Source organism: Phyllostomus discolor, chromosome 8, assembly GCF_004126475.2.
Source record: "Phyllostomus discolor isolate MPI-MPIP mPhyDis1 chromosome 8, mPhyDis1.pri.v3, whole genome shotgun sequence".
Classification (NCBI taxonomy): Eukaryota; Metazoa; Chordata; class Mammalia; order Chiroptera; family Phyllostomidae; genus Phyllostomus; species Phyllostomus discolor.
Window position 1 is genome coordinate 81830258 of NC_040910.2, and position 15042 is coordinate 81845299.

Sequence of the window (15042 nt, forward strand, 5' to 3'; positions counted from 1 at the left end):
AATATCACCTGGGAGGCCTTAAAAAGGACCTCTACTTGGGCCCCACTACCAGCCTCATGAGACAGCACATTCTGGAGGTGCCACTTAGGCAGTGTCATGAATTATAAATTCCTTGTGAATTTAAGGCAGGATAGACAGCCATGCTGTGACGGGATTAACAGAAATCCTAGACTGAGTCTCTAGGCCCACAACATCTAAAGCATGGCTCGACGCAGGGGTGCTGGTATACTACTCTCCTGCTTCAGGAAAACTAAATGGGCAGTTCCACTATTTTGAGAGGGAAAGAGAGGCCCTCTGAAAGCGAAACCTACAAAACTAAAGACGCAAGGTAAAAGAAAACGTTTTAATGGCAAACAACTGAGCCAGCACCATGGTGCAAGAATCGGGACTTTATATTACATATTAAGTGTGCTGCCAGAGATGGGTGCAGCACACACTAATAATGTCTTACCTATTAAAAATTGCTTGCAGAAGCTCCTCGAAACGGCGAAGAACTTTAGGAGGGGTCGGCCACTTCACGTGCTTCCCGTAGTCTTTCATGGCCTTGGCGCCGTGGAAGCGTCTGGCCACCTCGCGGATGTAGGACTTCACTTTGTAGTGCCGGTAGGATCTGATAATTGTCAGAGCTGCCTTGGTCCTCTTGTACCGCATGCGGGCCAGCGTGCCCCGCCACACCTGCACAGCAGAGGAAGGAAAAAGAAAACATTGCTGGCTGTCTGAGTAGTAGATAACTTTTAAATCATAGAAATGATTTAAATTCAACTACTTATAAATTCAACTCGGGAACTTGCATGTGCCACCAAAATCAGCCACAGCCAAGGCATGTCAATTCTGCCTGCCACCAACAGATGGCGCTGGGAGCCAGGTCCGTCATTTTGGTTCAGCTGTCTACTCTGGAGTGTGGGCTGAGTTGGAGGCAGAGTCCTGTTTTCACTTTACGGTCATGAAAAGAAGAAAGCCAAAGTACAAATATCTTTAGAAAAATATTTTAAGAATGTTGAAAGGAAACAAGTTGAGTCAGAACCAAAGCCCATCAACATCTGTAGTTCTCTTACGAAACCTAGCTTTACACAGATTATATACATCGGCCACTAGCATAATGAATGTCACATTGGATTTCCACACTGATTCATACACCTCCTGGGCAGCCCCTCTCCCAGGTGCTATGGAAACTCCCAACAATTTAGGTGTATTCCTCAGGAAAGGGTAAAACACATGACGAAGACTTTGTGAATCTTCATTAAAATATTTTCAGTGCTCAGAAATCAATCAGACAATTTATAAACGTCTCAATGCCAGCTTTACCCAAGGGCAGGGAAGGCAGAGATACTTATATATTTTTCAGGATCCTCTGTCCAGGTTCCCATACTTCTCAGTCTCCCAAGGAAAAAGAAATTTGGTATAATTTTCATCACCAGCTCTTCCCCGATATATGTTGTCCACCACCAACCTGACTCTTTCTTCCACACTATTTCCAGTATAAACCTTTCCCTTCTTTCTTTTCTAAAAAAAATTATTTATTGATTTGAGAGAGCAAGAGAGAAAGAGAGGGAGGGAGGAAGAGGGAGAGGAGGAGTGGGAGAGGGAGAAAGAGGCACTGATGTGTTGTTCTCCTTATTCATCAGCTGGCTCTTGCACGTGCCCTGACTGGGGACTGAACCAGCAACCATGGTGTATTGGGGCGGTGATCTAACCAAGCGAGCTTCCCAGCCAGGGCCCTTTCTTCTCCTTTCTGCTACCATAGTCTCCAACACCCCAAACTACTCTGCTTTCTTTGATAATAAACTCCTTGCACCACTGCCATCATGTTCCTGTTATTTGCTGCTGCTTCTTAAATGGCCATTCCAATTCCTAGATTGATGATTTTACTTCCCTTCCTGTCTCTGGCCTCTTAAGATCAAGATTTGAAACGTCTGGTTCAAAGTCTACCATATGGGTTCTTCAGGCTCCTTCAGGTTTCCTTTGCTTCTTCTTAAATCCCCAACTGGGCCCACCAGTTTCTCTCCGGAACACTCATGCTATGCCTCCTTTATCCAGTCATCTTAGGTGTCTTCAGGCAGACTCCTAAACTGGCACCACGTATTTGTGAAGTCCTCCTTTTTCAGCCTGCTGCCCAATAAAGACAGAGCTGTTTGCATACCACGTGTGGGGCGTCACCAGGGGACCCCGAGGAGGAGCGGATGGGTCAAGAAAAAACGCGATATGGAGGGGAAACATGACATAGAAGCAATCTGTGATAGGAACCTAGAGTTCACATATAAACAGAATATACAGACAGTGGGGCAATGAAGACGAATCACTGCAGGTGGCATCAGTATGGAAACCCTTTTTAGTCAAAACGGCTCTCTTCTTTGTAGCCAAAACCATCCCGCAGATGGCTTTGTTACGCCTCCACCCAAGTGCTAAAATAAAGGTCCCTTCTTTAGCATCTTGAAAAGACCAAAAGAATACAATTACAGGGTAGAAGTCTGTGATTCAGTTTCTCAAAGAAAACACATTTTTAAAGTTCCATGCTGTTTGTGGCCCCCTTTTTTTTAAAAGGAAGGAAATTAAGATTCCCTGGAGCTACATCTATATAGGAAACCAATCTTTAATTTTCAACAAGTGTTTTGCAGAGCTTTTTATTAAAATGTTTTTGGTTAGATTCTTTAGTAATTTGGAAAAAACATTTTATAAGTAAGTGCTTTTTAAGGTGTAGGGGTTTTTTTTTGAGAACCTTTAAAATTTTATCTGTGTTCTTGGTTTAATTTGGTTTTGTCTAGTTGAAAAATCAAATAGCACAAAAATGCTATAAAAAGATAGCAGCTCTTACCTTTGCCTACCTAACCCCTGCTACCCACCTCCCAGTCCAGTCCCATTCCATGCAAACTGTTTCAATTGCTTCTTCTGTTATTTACCAATGATACACATATCATTATTTCTTGGCTGATCCTTTTGACACCATCCAAATCACAGAATTTAGTGACTTAGCTCTCTCTTGCCATCCTCTAACCTCTCCTTTGCCATCTCAATAATAATTACATTTAAAATTGTACCGTCAACAGTGTTGGTATTATTACACATTAACTATGTTATATATTGCATAAATAATTTACATAGTATATATATTACTGGGAACTGCCCTGCCTGGTTTCAGAAGCTGTAACCCCCTATGGCTAAGGCTGAATAAAAAGACCTTGGGATCATAAGCCACTAAGCAGACAAAACTTACCCTCCTGGCAGGGGTGCAACCTCTGCCCCCTTTACTTCACCCTACTTGGCCCCTGGAGGATGGCTGGATAGTCAATGACAGGTGAGATTCCTCAAGGGAGGAACAACCTAAGACAAGCACAGTTGGGAAGGGGCCCATCAGGGAAGGACTTAGGCGACTATAGAAAAGGGGTGATGGACCTTCACCCCTCAGTTTTATCATAGCCCAAGTCCTCATTCTATCTGTAAGAAGTCTCCTAATTTCTTGGCTGCCTTACCTCCCCTACCTGACTTAAGCCTAAAACAATGCCAGAGGTGGTGTGGCCCTATGCTGGAAAGAGTGGTTCCCCCAGGGGATCAGGCCTAAGAATGAATGCATAAAATACTGTGAAACCTGCTTTGCTAAGAATACCCTCAATTTTAATGATAAGGATCCAAGAATAAAATAAATTTATTTCCCAAAGTTTTATGGTCCTTTGGCATCACTCTAGCTGACCCTGACTCAGAATAAGCCCTCATAGTTCTTTGAATGTTTTCTGTTCTTTGATCATTACTGCCTGACAGTGATTGATGAACTTTATGTAAATGTCCTGTATTCCTATGCAAACTAAACCCAACAAAAGCCCATTGAGAAAGAGGCTTAAGGCCTTTCTCCTCTGAGGGACTAGTCAGTCCTTCCTCCCCAAGCAGAGCATGTCTTGGTAGACTTATTCTCATCCGTGATGGCCAGGGGAGCTTTGCTGGACCCAAGCTCCCCCATAATATACTATATTTCATATTACATATTAATTTGATTCACCAATGTGCTAAGGAGTATAATATGACTACCCTTTCATTACTTCGTCAAGTAAATTTGCTTTTACTTATAGTTAACAGCTGTCTCATTTTAAAACTCTGCTTTATTTTCTATATACCTACTGTTAATTTTTGCCAAATGCTCTAACAGACCCATCAAGTGATCAGCAATAATTTCTCCAATTGTCAAGCACATCGACTAAACCTTTTCTTTGATGTTCCTTGTGTCCTTACGCTCTTTGGGCCCACTGCGCTGTGCCTGTTCTGGGACTTTTAAAGCAACTCTTCCATGTTGGATCCCTGATTCTTGAGCTTATGTTTTTCTTTTTTCTTGGTTCTCCTCCCTCCAGTAGCTTCCAAGAAAGGGTGCATGGCCAGTAAACATCTCTTCTCTTTAATTTGAGGGTACAAAGGAGTTGCCTGAATCACTGTCTGTTTGTTGGGGTATGAGAGCCGAGTGGATGAGAACAGGCTCTCGATGCAGACTGCCTGCGTTCTAGTCCTGGTTCCACCTTTACCAGCTGGGTAAACTCGGGCAAGCTTCTTAACCCTTCTGCGCCTTAGTTTTCTTATCTGTAACCATGGGGATGATAATGATGCTCATCTTGGAGTGTCGTGAGGCTCATCGGAGTTGATACACATGAAACACTTGAAACAGTGCCTGGTGGGTAAATGGAACTCAATATGCATTGGTTGTTATGACTTTTTGAAATCTTTGTCTTTAGGAGATTTCAAATCTCCTAGGACCCTGTGGTCCCCCCAATCCCACTTTTTTGTATGTGCATATTTTTTTTTGCCTTAGTCACATGTCAACATGATCTGGAAACTCTTAGTGAGTGTAAGCCATCCCTTGTCAGCATTCCATTTATTCCAAATAGTGTTTCACTGGGTATTATTTTATTCTTCCATTGATCATGTGGACTGGATATTCATGATTGGTACACCTCATCTAGTCTTTCAGCCGCTCAAGCAGAGTGGAGACACAGCTAGGGCCTTGGGTAGCTTTGGGTCATTGAGTTCCTTGCTTAATACAAACATAATAAATGCACCAGAAGTTTGCTTCACTGCCTGAAATATACCGTAGGCTTTTGGCTGGGTTGGGTATAGATATTCTGTTTTCCATGTCTTGTGGAGCTTTTCCTTGGTTTGGCTATAATAATTATCCCTAGCGATGCGTCCTATATCCCATGCCCATATATTGATGTACCAGAGGCAGGAAAGATAAACTTCTGGACTCTTCTTGCCTATAGGAAGACATCTTCTTGATGGAAGAAAGGGTCCCCAGTGAAGGTATGGGTTATTCCAAGTCTTCCCTCTGGGTTATTTTTACACTTACAGTCAGAACCTTGAAAAGCAGTGAGACCTTTCAGAATTCCCTCCTATACTTCTCCATGTTCCAATCTCTTTGAAGAACACTGTGATTTTTTTTAAGCACCTTCTTTCAAGTTGGCCCACTTTTTCTTTTTCTGGATGACACCTCTCAAAGTTTATGGTATGTAGTTGAGATCTCTTTTTGGTTTCAGAGTTGATGACATGTTTTTTGTTATTTTTACATTTTTGTTAATTTCAGCAAATTTGGGGGAAAGGAATTTTGTGAACCTGCAGTTTTATTGTCAACTTTATCTGAAGTCCCTTAGGCTTTATTTTTTTTTTAACATCAGAAAAGAAATAGCACTGAGAAACCACAAAGGAGAATGATTTTATGCAAAAAATAATTCAGGTGTTTTTCCTTATAATCCAGTCTTTTTTGGTATAAACAGATACGCTCCCATAAAAAATTGTGTCAATGTGTGTGGGAGGGTTGTTGCTGATTTTTCCACCAAGGGTCTGCAGGTTGGAATTTAGGGTATAAGACAGATTTTTCCATTTCCCTCTTGTTTAAAGCAGCCTAAACTGTTGGGTTTTCCAGGAGTCATACAAAGCTTACCTCTGTACAGGACTCTGCCTGATGATGGAGCGTCAAAAAGCAGATTATAGTCAATAAGCAAATGCTTAATATTTGTTTGCATTTGCCTACAGAGGTTCAGCAAAAAACAGGCAGCCAAAACGGGGCCTCATTAAATGATATTCACACTGGAAGTGGGACCAACCAGACATTGTATGCTTTAGGATATGGTGCAAGCCAGGGGAAGCTGAAGGAAGTGCAACAGGACCTGGGAGGGGAAGTTAAGCAGAAGATGTAAGGTGGACAGCAGAGTGACAAAGAAGAGGGCCAGCAAGTCATTTCTTAGGGAGAAAACACGACGGAGGCAAACAGGCTGACTCAGCGGGAACAACTGGGGTCTAAAGAGAGAACACGAGGGCAACAGCGCATGCATCACTGCCATTGAGTTTCGGATCCAATTCCTCTCTTCAGTACTCTGACCCTCCACAGTCAGTCCTCAACACAGCGGCCAAAGTGATCCTTGAGAGACCCAAGTCAGATCCTGTCACTGCTCTGCTTAAAGCTCTGCCACAGCCCTCTATTTCTCTTAGCGTGAAGGTCAAAGTCCCTTCCCGGTCTCCAAGGCCCATGCAACCTGGTACCATTATGTCCCTCGCCTCCCCCTGTTCTCTCCCTTCACCCCAGTCACACTGGGCCCCTGCTACACCCTGCACAGCCTGGGCACCCTCTTGTCCCAGGGCCTTGTTCTAGTTTTCCTTCTGGAATGATCTTCCCTCAGATATCACCTGGCAAACTCCTTCCCCTCTCTGAGTCTTTGCTCAGTTGTCACCTTCCCAGTGAGACCGACCCTGACCATCCCACTTAAAACTTCACCTTGTCTCTACCCTCTCCTCCTGGTCCCCTCTGTTCTCCTTATCACGCTCTATTTCTTCTTGCCTCCAGCACTTGACACCTTCAGGCATACCATGTTATTTACATAGCATCATATCGTGCTCTTCCCACCCTGGATTTTAAGCTCTACAAGGTTAGGGTTCTTCACCTCTTTTGCTCATTGGTAAATTTCCATTGCCTGAACAATGCCAAGGACAGAGTAGCCACTCAACAGTATTGGCTGAATAAAGGAATGCTTTTAACTCCATCTCCCAAGCCTGATAGTGAATCTTTCATTTTGGCTGTTACGTTTCTGTTTTTAAGAGCTCATTCTTGTTCTCCACCTATTCCTTATAAAAACACTTTTGCTCTTGTTTTGCAAAAGCAACACCTCATCCTTCCTCTCTGAGTATAGGAACCATGATTTTACTTTACATGCTGCTCCCTGTAAAGTAATGGCAAAACAGCAGACATCTGTTACCTCTGAATCCCCTCTCTTCCATTTGTGGTGGTCTTGACCTTTTGAGTGAGAGGCCTTTCTCAAATGTCTGGGAATCCTTGGCCATCCATGTGCTGAAGAGGGAAATGCCACTTGGAAGCTCTTTTTATCTGTTTTATGAATATTGAACTTTGCTACCGGGTAATCAAATGGGGACCAACCATCTGTGGGGAATCCCAGAATGTACATTTCTTAATTAAAGTGTTTTCTCTTTGCTGCCAGAATTCGGAGTGAAGGAGGATGGGAGTCATCTACAGTATCTTGACTTTCATTAATTTCCTTGGTTTCAATGTGGTACCTGAACCCTCTTCTCCACTGTGCCTGGTGTCCTCAAGCCCAGAGTTTCTCTGGTTCAGTTTCTTCAGAGTGAACTTCTTGTCTTATATCAGAATGAGACTGAGGCAGTCACTGGGATTTGGGAGGCCTCGGTCCTTCACCTCCCATTGGTCTTTATACAGATTTTCACTCAACCTGCTTCTTCAGCTCTGCTCCTCACCCCTACCTGCAGAGGCACCTGGTCCCATGCCACCAACCGGCGGAGGTATCTGGTCCCACCCACTCCTCAGTCTTTTTAGAGTCCTGTGCTTGGGTGAACTGGCTTGCTTGTCTGCCTTATCTGCAGGCACTTAGAGTTCAGCTTTCTCTACCTACTTGGGGGAAGTAACTACACGTCCACTTATTTCCAAAATTATGTAGATGCCTCTTGTCTGCTGTTGTTTGCATGGTTCTATTTGTCCTTGTGGGTTTCTCCAATTTTACCCCTTAGTGCTCATTTTGGGTTTTGAGGGGGAACGGACATAAACACAATCTGTCATGTTTAACCAGGGGTTTTATCATGCCATCTGAATTCTGCCATGTCTGCCTCTGGTGCACACTCCCTCCGTGGTCAGGCATGTCAAAGCAACATCTGGCAGCCATTAAAGCACAAGCTGTACTTTTGCAAAAGATGTAGGATTCTACGTTACACTCTATCAAGAAGTAGGTCAATTACATATCTTCAGTTTAGTCTCGGAAGTAAACACGGATCAGCTTTCCTTTTTTTTTTTTCTAGTTCTCCATGTTTTGTTTTTGTTTTCTAGTCATTATGAGTGTTAGGCCCTTTCTGTCCTGTTCTCAAAAGGCTTGCTGGTGCTCTGACTTGGATATTCTCTTAGTTTCTACAACCAGAAACCTTCAAAATTTCAGCTTCCCAGGCCCCCATGTGTAGGGACGACTTTTGGGAGAAGCAACTTTCTTTTATTTCAAAACTTAAGCTTCCCATATTGTTATTCTGGCAGAGTTTTCACAGTTTTATGGTTGTTAAAGAGTTGTGATAGAAGAGAATTCATTTAGGTGCTAGGCTGAACTCTGAGCAAACTGTAAAATACACAAAACCTATTTTTGGTATCCACATACCCCATCAGGTTAGAATATGACGACTGCATCCTGTTTGGGATATTTCATGATTGATTAGTGAAGGTTTGGTCCCTTCAAGGAGTTATTTTAAAGGAAGCCTCAAACACAGAAATATCTTCCTGAATTACTCCTCTTCAACTTAAATATCACAGTGAGGGACAAAATGAATAAAGACCCGAGGTACTACTTTTTTGCTGGTACTCATTTTTTCCCCCCTAAAAACAAGAATAGCAGTTTAGTATGTACTAAGAAAAAAATAAGACCTACTAGATGTAATTTGTAGGTTCTTAGCATAATTCTTGATATAAAATTTCTTGGTTTTACAGATAAATTAATAGCATTTTGAGATGACCTGTGGAAAAATTAAGAAGTAATGACACAACCAAATCCTACCTTACCTATGTGTGTGGGGAGTGTATGCCTGGTGGGGTGTGGTTTAGAAATGACTACCCCTGAGCTGCTTTATCTTGGTCTCGTAGGCTGACCCGCCACATTGGCTGACTTGTGAACCTTCATCTAGGACTCCTACATTTTAGATACGGCCTGTCCGGACCCCAGCAATTCTTCAGTGCACACACAACTGTTGCCCATTAATGACTTCTCTACCATGATGGCCCTGTACCTGACCACTCCTCTGTAACTGTAGCTACAAGGAGCAACTGAACCTCTTGGTCAATTACTGTCAGAAGACCAGATCAACATCAACTTTTTCAACACCCACATTATAGTTGGTTTGAAGACAAATGAAAATACAATGACCCCAGCCAACAGGCTAGGCTAGTTCAGGACTCAGCCTGATTCCAAGGCAAATGCTCTGTGGAGCTGCACTGAAGTGGTGGCTTTCTTTCGTTTGGTTTGTTTTCTTAGAAAAGGAGGCACAGAATTGGTAATTCATCGTCGAAATCTCTCAGGTTAAGGCTTTTCAGAACTGCTTTCTGATACAGAACTACAGGGTTCTGCTCAAGTGTTTGGGCATTTGAGCAGATCCAACGAGGCACTTGGGGAGGTTTCCACTTTGTCTGAAGGTTCTTAGCGCCATGTCAACCCCCAGCCCACCCCCATCTGACGTCGAGATGGTTCACCATCTGGTCAGGGGACAGCTGGGCTTTTATCCTGTGCAACGAATGTGCTGACCTTTCTCCCTTTATGCCCATCATCTAAAACATGCAGAACTTCTGAAAAAAATAACCCAGTACATCTTTGCTTCAGATGATTGAAAATAATCTCAATTTTGAATATTTCCTTAGACCACTCAAAAAACTCTGATAATAACTGATGTTTGAGAAGCCCAGCCAAAGGTGCATCCTAACATTAATTTCTATAGAGTTCTAAAGTGAATTCTGGAACATAGGGCCTTTGAAATGCTCCCTGAAAAAGGGGTTCCATTTTCAATAAGTTTGGGAGAGCTGCATACTGTGATTCCTTTTCAGAGATTCATGAGGCACATTAGCATATTAAAAGCTCTGAGAAGTTCTATGTAAATAATCTGCTTTTAACTTTGTTCAACAGAATTTTAAAAAACATATCTGACTGTAGAATCCTTTGTACACATTACTTAATTCATCTTGAAGGGAGTCAAGATATGCCATCCCAAAATATGCCATTTTGGCGTAAGCATTATTTTGAATGTTTGTTCACTCAACAAGAATTTCCCAAACTCCTACTTGTATGAGTAGTTTCTCTAGGGAGCATGAAGGAAAACAGGAAATACCTATGTTGTCCTAGGAAAGCACAAAATGTCTATGAGATAACTGGGGAACAACTACAAATAGTGCCTTAAAAAGTAAGAAATGGTCAAACGCCACAGCAATGCAAACCTCCGTGTAAGGAAGCTTGAACCCCCCGCCCCCCTGCACAGCCTGGCTGCATCCAGGGAGTCCAGCACTGCTTAGCGGACAGCTCCCTGACTGGCACTGGGTGGGGCTGGAGTGCAGCGAGGCCAGCGTTCCCCAGGGACTACTGGGGGAAGCAGGCAGTTTCGCGCAGGCTTCAGGTTTTCTACCAGTAAAGCAAATATGTATACTAGATGACTTAGCAGAACACTCACTAGTATATTCTATCCATACAACTACTGATAATAAATAAAATTAAAAAATGTTATTTCAAAGGCTCTTTTTTGAAAAAGATTTTATTTATTTATTTTTAGAGAGAGGGGAAGAGAAGGAGAGAAACATCAATGTGTGGTTGCCTCTCATGCACCCCGTACTGGGGACCTGGCACGCAACTCAGGCATGTGCCTTGACTGGGAATCGAACTAGTGACCCTTTGGTTCACAGCCCATGCTCAATCTACTGAGCTACACCAGCCAAGGCTCAAAGGTTCTTTTTGATCCAAAAAGTGCACAAGGAACTGACAACAACCACTGCCTTTGATTTTCTTCTGACTACTGTTATTAGTCCTAAAGGAAGGGAGAGAAGACATTATTTCACTATTATGTGCCAGGCCTTGTGCTAGATGCTTGACATACAGTAAAAATAGGTTATTTTAAAAGCACTTAATTTTGACATATTATTTGTATAGTGCTGTTACATATTTCTCTTATTCACCACAGAGAAAGCAGGGAATACATTTGATATAAGTTTATGTCATACAGTAGCATATTTTGCTGGCAAATGCCTGGCTCTAGGAAACAATCACTTTTGGACTAGGAACCCTGCTCCTACAGAGGAATGCAATTAACAGGCACAGCACTTGCTAGCAGCCTGGCTCTAGTTGTGGGCAATGGAAGAAATGGCGTTAGCAGGCTGCTTGGACCAGTGTTCCCCAACACATCCCTGCATCCCAACAGGCCATCAGCCATCAGTGCTCACTATGATGGACGGTGACCCTGGGTGGAGATGCTTCCTGAGCCTGGGGGGAAGAGAATAATCTGAAAGAGGTCCCTTGGATTTCTTAAATATCAAATATGCTTCCTCTTTCCATTTTATTGTCTCAGATTGTTAATTGATGGAGAAATGGCAGGATAAGAAAATGTACACTTATTAAATAAGGAAAGGTGCTTTTCCAACAATTCAAGTTTACATAGGACCAGTTGAACATAATATGATTAAATAACTATGAAGACCATTACTGGTCACAGCTCAATTAAAAAAGGAAAAATACAACTGCATTGTTTGGGTGCATGGTTCATCATAATAATAGGTGATACGTGGGATCAGAGTAGTAAGTAGCTTATGCTAGAATAATCTTGTGGTAATATAGAAAGAAATGTTACTATTTACAGAAAAATCTAGGTACAATGAAATGCTGGATTTGCTCAGCAAAGTTTAGGTTTTATTTATGTACACCTAGTTATAACAGCCTTTATTACTAATCTTACCAGAAGCATAACCTCGTACTTATAAATCCAAAATATTCTACTACCTAATCTATTTCTTCCCAAAGAAATATTTTATAATACAATATTTAAAAATTGAGGTTTCTTCATGATATACCAATCAAGCCAGAACAGATTTAATGGAGTCAACATGAATATGATTATTTTTTCAACTAACTTCCCTAGAATCTATTGTGAAAATAAATTTATCAGTCACTTATAATCCTATTTTGTAAACTTTTAAAAATCCATTTTCTTTGGATTGTTTTATTGATTTGTATGAACTCTTTATACATTAAGAAAAACGACCCTTTTGTCTTAGTGTTTTAAATGTTTTCCAGTACGTCAATGATCTTTCGATACTGTATATTGCCATACAGAAAGAAGTTGTTTAAAAAATTTATGTAGTCAAGTGTATTTTATACAAAACTGAGATCACATAATAACCATAAAGTGCATTGCAATGCTTTCTGTTTCATATGTCAGGTACATTTTCCCATGTGATCAGATAACCTCTCACAATGCGATTCTGAACGGCCTCGCAGTGCTCAGGCAGATACATGTAATTCAGTTAACCAGCCCCCTACTGTGAGGTATCTGTAGTGTTTTCTGTTTTCTGTTAGTACCATTGTATATAAATTCCTGCACACAAATGATTTATGGCAAAGTTCTAGAAACAGAATCACTGTTGTGACCCATTTATGTTTTCAACTGCCACATTAATTAAAGTACACACTTTCAAACTCTACCATGTGAATAAAGAGAATAAACTCAATTGACAGGATAATGTATTGCTGCTATGATTAACCTGCTTTGATTACTGTTATCCAAGTTTTCAAAACTCACTAGCTCTTTGAGTATTTTGTGAATTTTCTCTTCATTCCTCTTTTGTCCTTTACATATTCATAATTTTACATAATGGTTTGTAAGGGCTCTTCGTACATGAAATAAGCTAACTTTTTATGACATTTACAAAGATTTCTTAGCATTTTGCCTTTTACCATCTCCTGGCCATAATCATTTGATTCAGGTCAGTAAAACATGAGAAGAGTTTTGCTACGTGTTTCTGAGGAAGAAAATGTTCTTACTTTGCTGAGAGAATGTCCAAGTGCTTCCGGAAGTGACTCCTTGAACAAGGAGGAAAACCTGTGGCTGCTGAAATCTTTAGCAGGCACCGTGCAGCCACAAGGGGGAGCCACACTTAGAACAAAGACGACCCAAAAGAAGGACTACCAGGCATCCTGCTTTAAGAAAAGGAAACCCTTCTGCATTTCATGCCAGTTGGAATTGCATTTTCTTTCTTTATTTCTTCCCTTTTTTAAAAAAGCAAATTAAAACACTGTGATATAATGGTATTGTCTGAGAAACAGAATGTTAAATGTTTATGCTGGGACATCTATCAATCTTTGTTTGACCTTAGGAATTCTTCTTTTGCTGTTATTCTTAAAAAGGCTTCCCTACTTTAAAATCAAGTATGAGTCTGTAGAATGAATTTTTTTTTGGTTAAAATGTAAGCCCTCTGGTGGGGGTGGGGGCCTTCAATCACGAGTAGGAGAAAGCCTTTATTTTACAATCACTTTATGAATGGCAGGAGATTTGTGTTTATTTCAGTAGATTATCCATAATTTAAAGATGTGTGAAATGACCACTAAAATCTCTGAATTTTTTGAACTACCAATGACTTGTCAGATCCAGCCAATGAGTAAGACAAGAGAAATGTTCTGTGGCTCAAACTCATGTGAGTGGGCTGACTCTAAGCCAGTTCGTATCTGGTCGAGGCCTGAAGAGTTAACATGGGAAACCTGTATGAGGGCGTCGTCCCCTCTGAGACAGTGGTGTAGAAAGCCACTGGGAAGTACTCAGGGAAGAACACATGATTACTTGATTGCAAAAGCATAGCTACAATAAGAACAGTATATACTATAGGTTTTAACATACCAGTCATAGTAAGTCAACAGTTTTAGGCAAAGTCAGAGCAAACATATCTTGAATTCAGAAAATAAGTCAGACTGCTTTTCAAACAAATATTTCAAATGAAATATTAGATTGCCTAAACAGATTTTTTAAAAAAGATTTTATCTTTAGAGAGAAGGGAAGGGAGGGAGGAGGAGAGGGAGAGAAACATCAATGTGTGAACACTGATCGGCTGCCTCTTGCACATGCCCAGCTGGGGACCTGGCCCGCAACCCAGGCACGTGCCCCAACCAGGAATCAAGCCAGTGACCTTTAGGTTTGCAGGTCAGCACTCAATCCACTGAGCCACACCAACCAGGGTTAAACAGCTCTTTCTGTATGTGAAACTTGGAAATATTTTAGGATCATCAAAATCTACCCTTCTTTTTGGACCTTTTCATTCATGCCAACCAGCTTGTGATCTATATTTCATGGAACTCTTCTATAGCCAGCTGCCTTCCAGGTGTCCTTCTAGAAAACCAAAACCCAGATTCCAGCTGAATACTTGCAGACACAAACCCTGCTGCATGGAGCCTTTGAAGAAACGGATGTGTGCTAGCGACAAAAAGTGACAGAAGCGCAGACACTGTAGTGATATTGCTCAAAGTGCCCTCCCAGTGTCCAAGCCCTTTCTTGTGACAGCCTCTTTACATGTGTGTATGTTTCCCCCCATGAATCTTCTCTGCCTGATGTTGCCCGGGAGTCAGAGCCTTCTCATTCTTCAGGTCTCAGCTTAAAGCCACCTCCTCAGAGAAGTCTTCCCTCACCAGCCTATCTCAAATACATCTCCTTTGTCCTCTGAATGACTACTCCAATTAGCCTTTCCTTTCCTTCAAAACTGTTACAAAATTTGCAATTTTTTGTTGACTTATTTTTGTCTGATTCAACTAGAATGTGTGCTCCATGAGGAAAGAAACTATTTCTATTATATTCATCACTGTATTTCCAAAAAGTTCCTGGCAATAAATACATTTTTAGTCCTGACTGGTGTGGCTCAGTGGACTGAGTGCTGGCCTGTGGACTGAAAAGTTGCTGGTTCGATTTCTAGTCAGGGCACATGCCTGGGCTGTGGACCAGGTCCCCAGTTGGGGGTGTATAAGAGGCAACCACACATTGGTGTTTCACTCCCTCTCTCCCTCT

The 15042-nt window shown here is 41.7% G+C and overlaps 1 protein-coding gene across 3 annotated transcripts in view; it reads right to left on the reverse strand.

The window, feature by feature from the left end:
• MYO1D (myosin ID) overlaps positions 1-15042 on the reverse strand; it is a 321752-nt gene that overhangs the window by 145950 nt on the left and 160760 nt on the right. For all 3 annotated transcript variants that reach the window (XM_028519915.2, XM_036033405.1, XM_036033404.1), the window contains one exon: positions 452-675. In XM_028519915.2, the coding sequence (XP_028375716.1) occupies positions 452-675 (224 nt within the window). The remainder of the gene's footprint in view (positions 1-451; positions 676-15042) is intronic.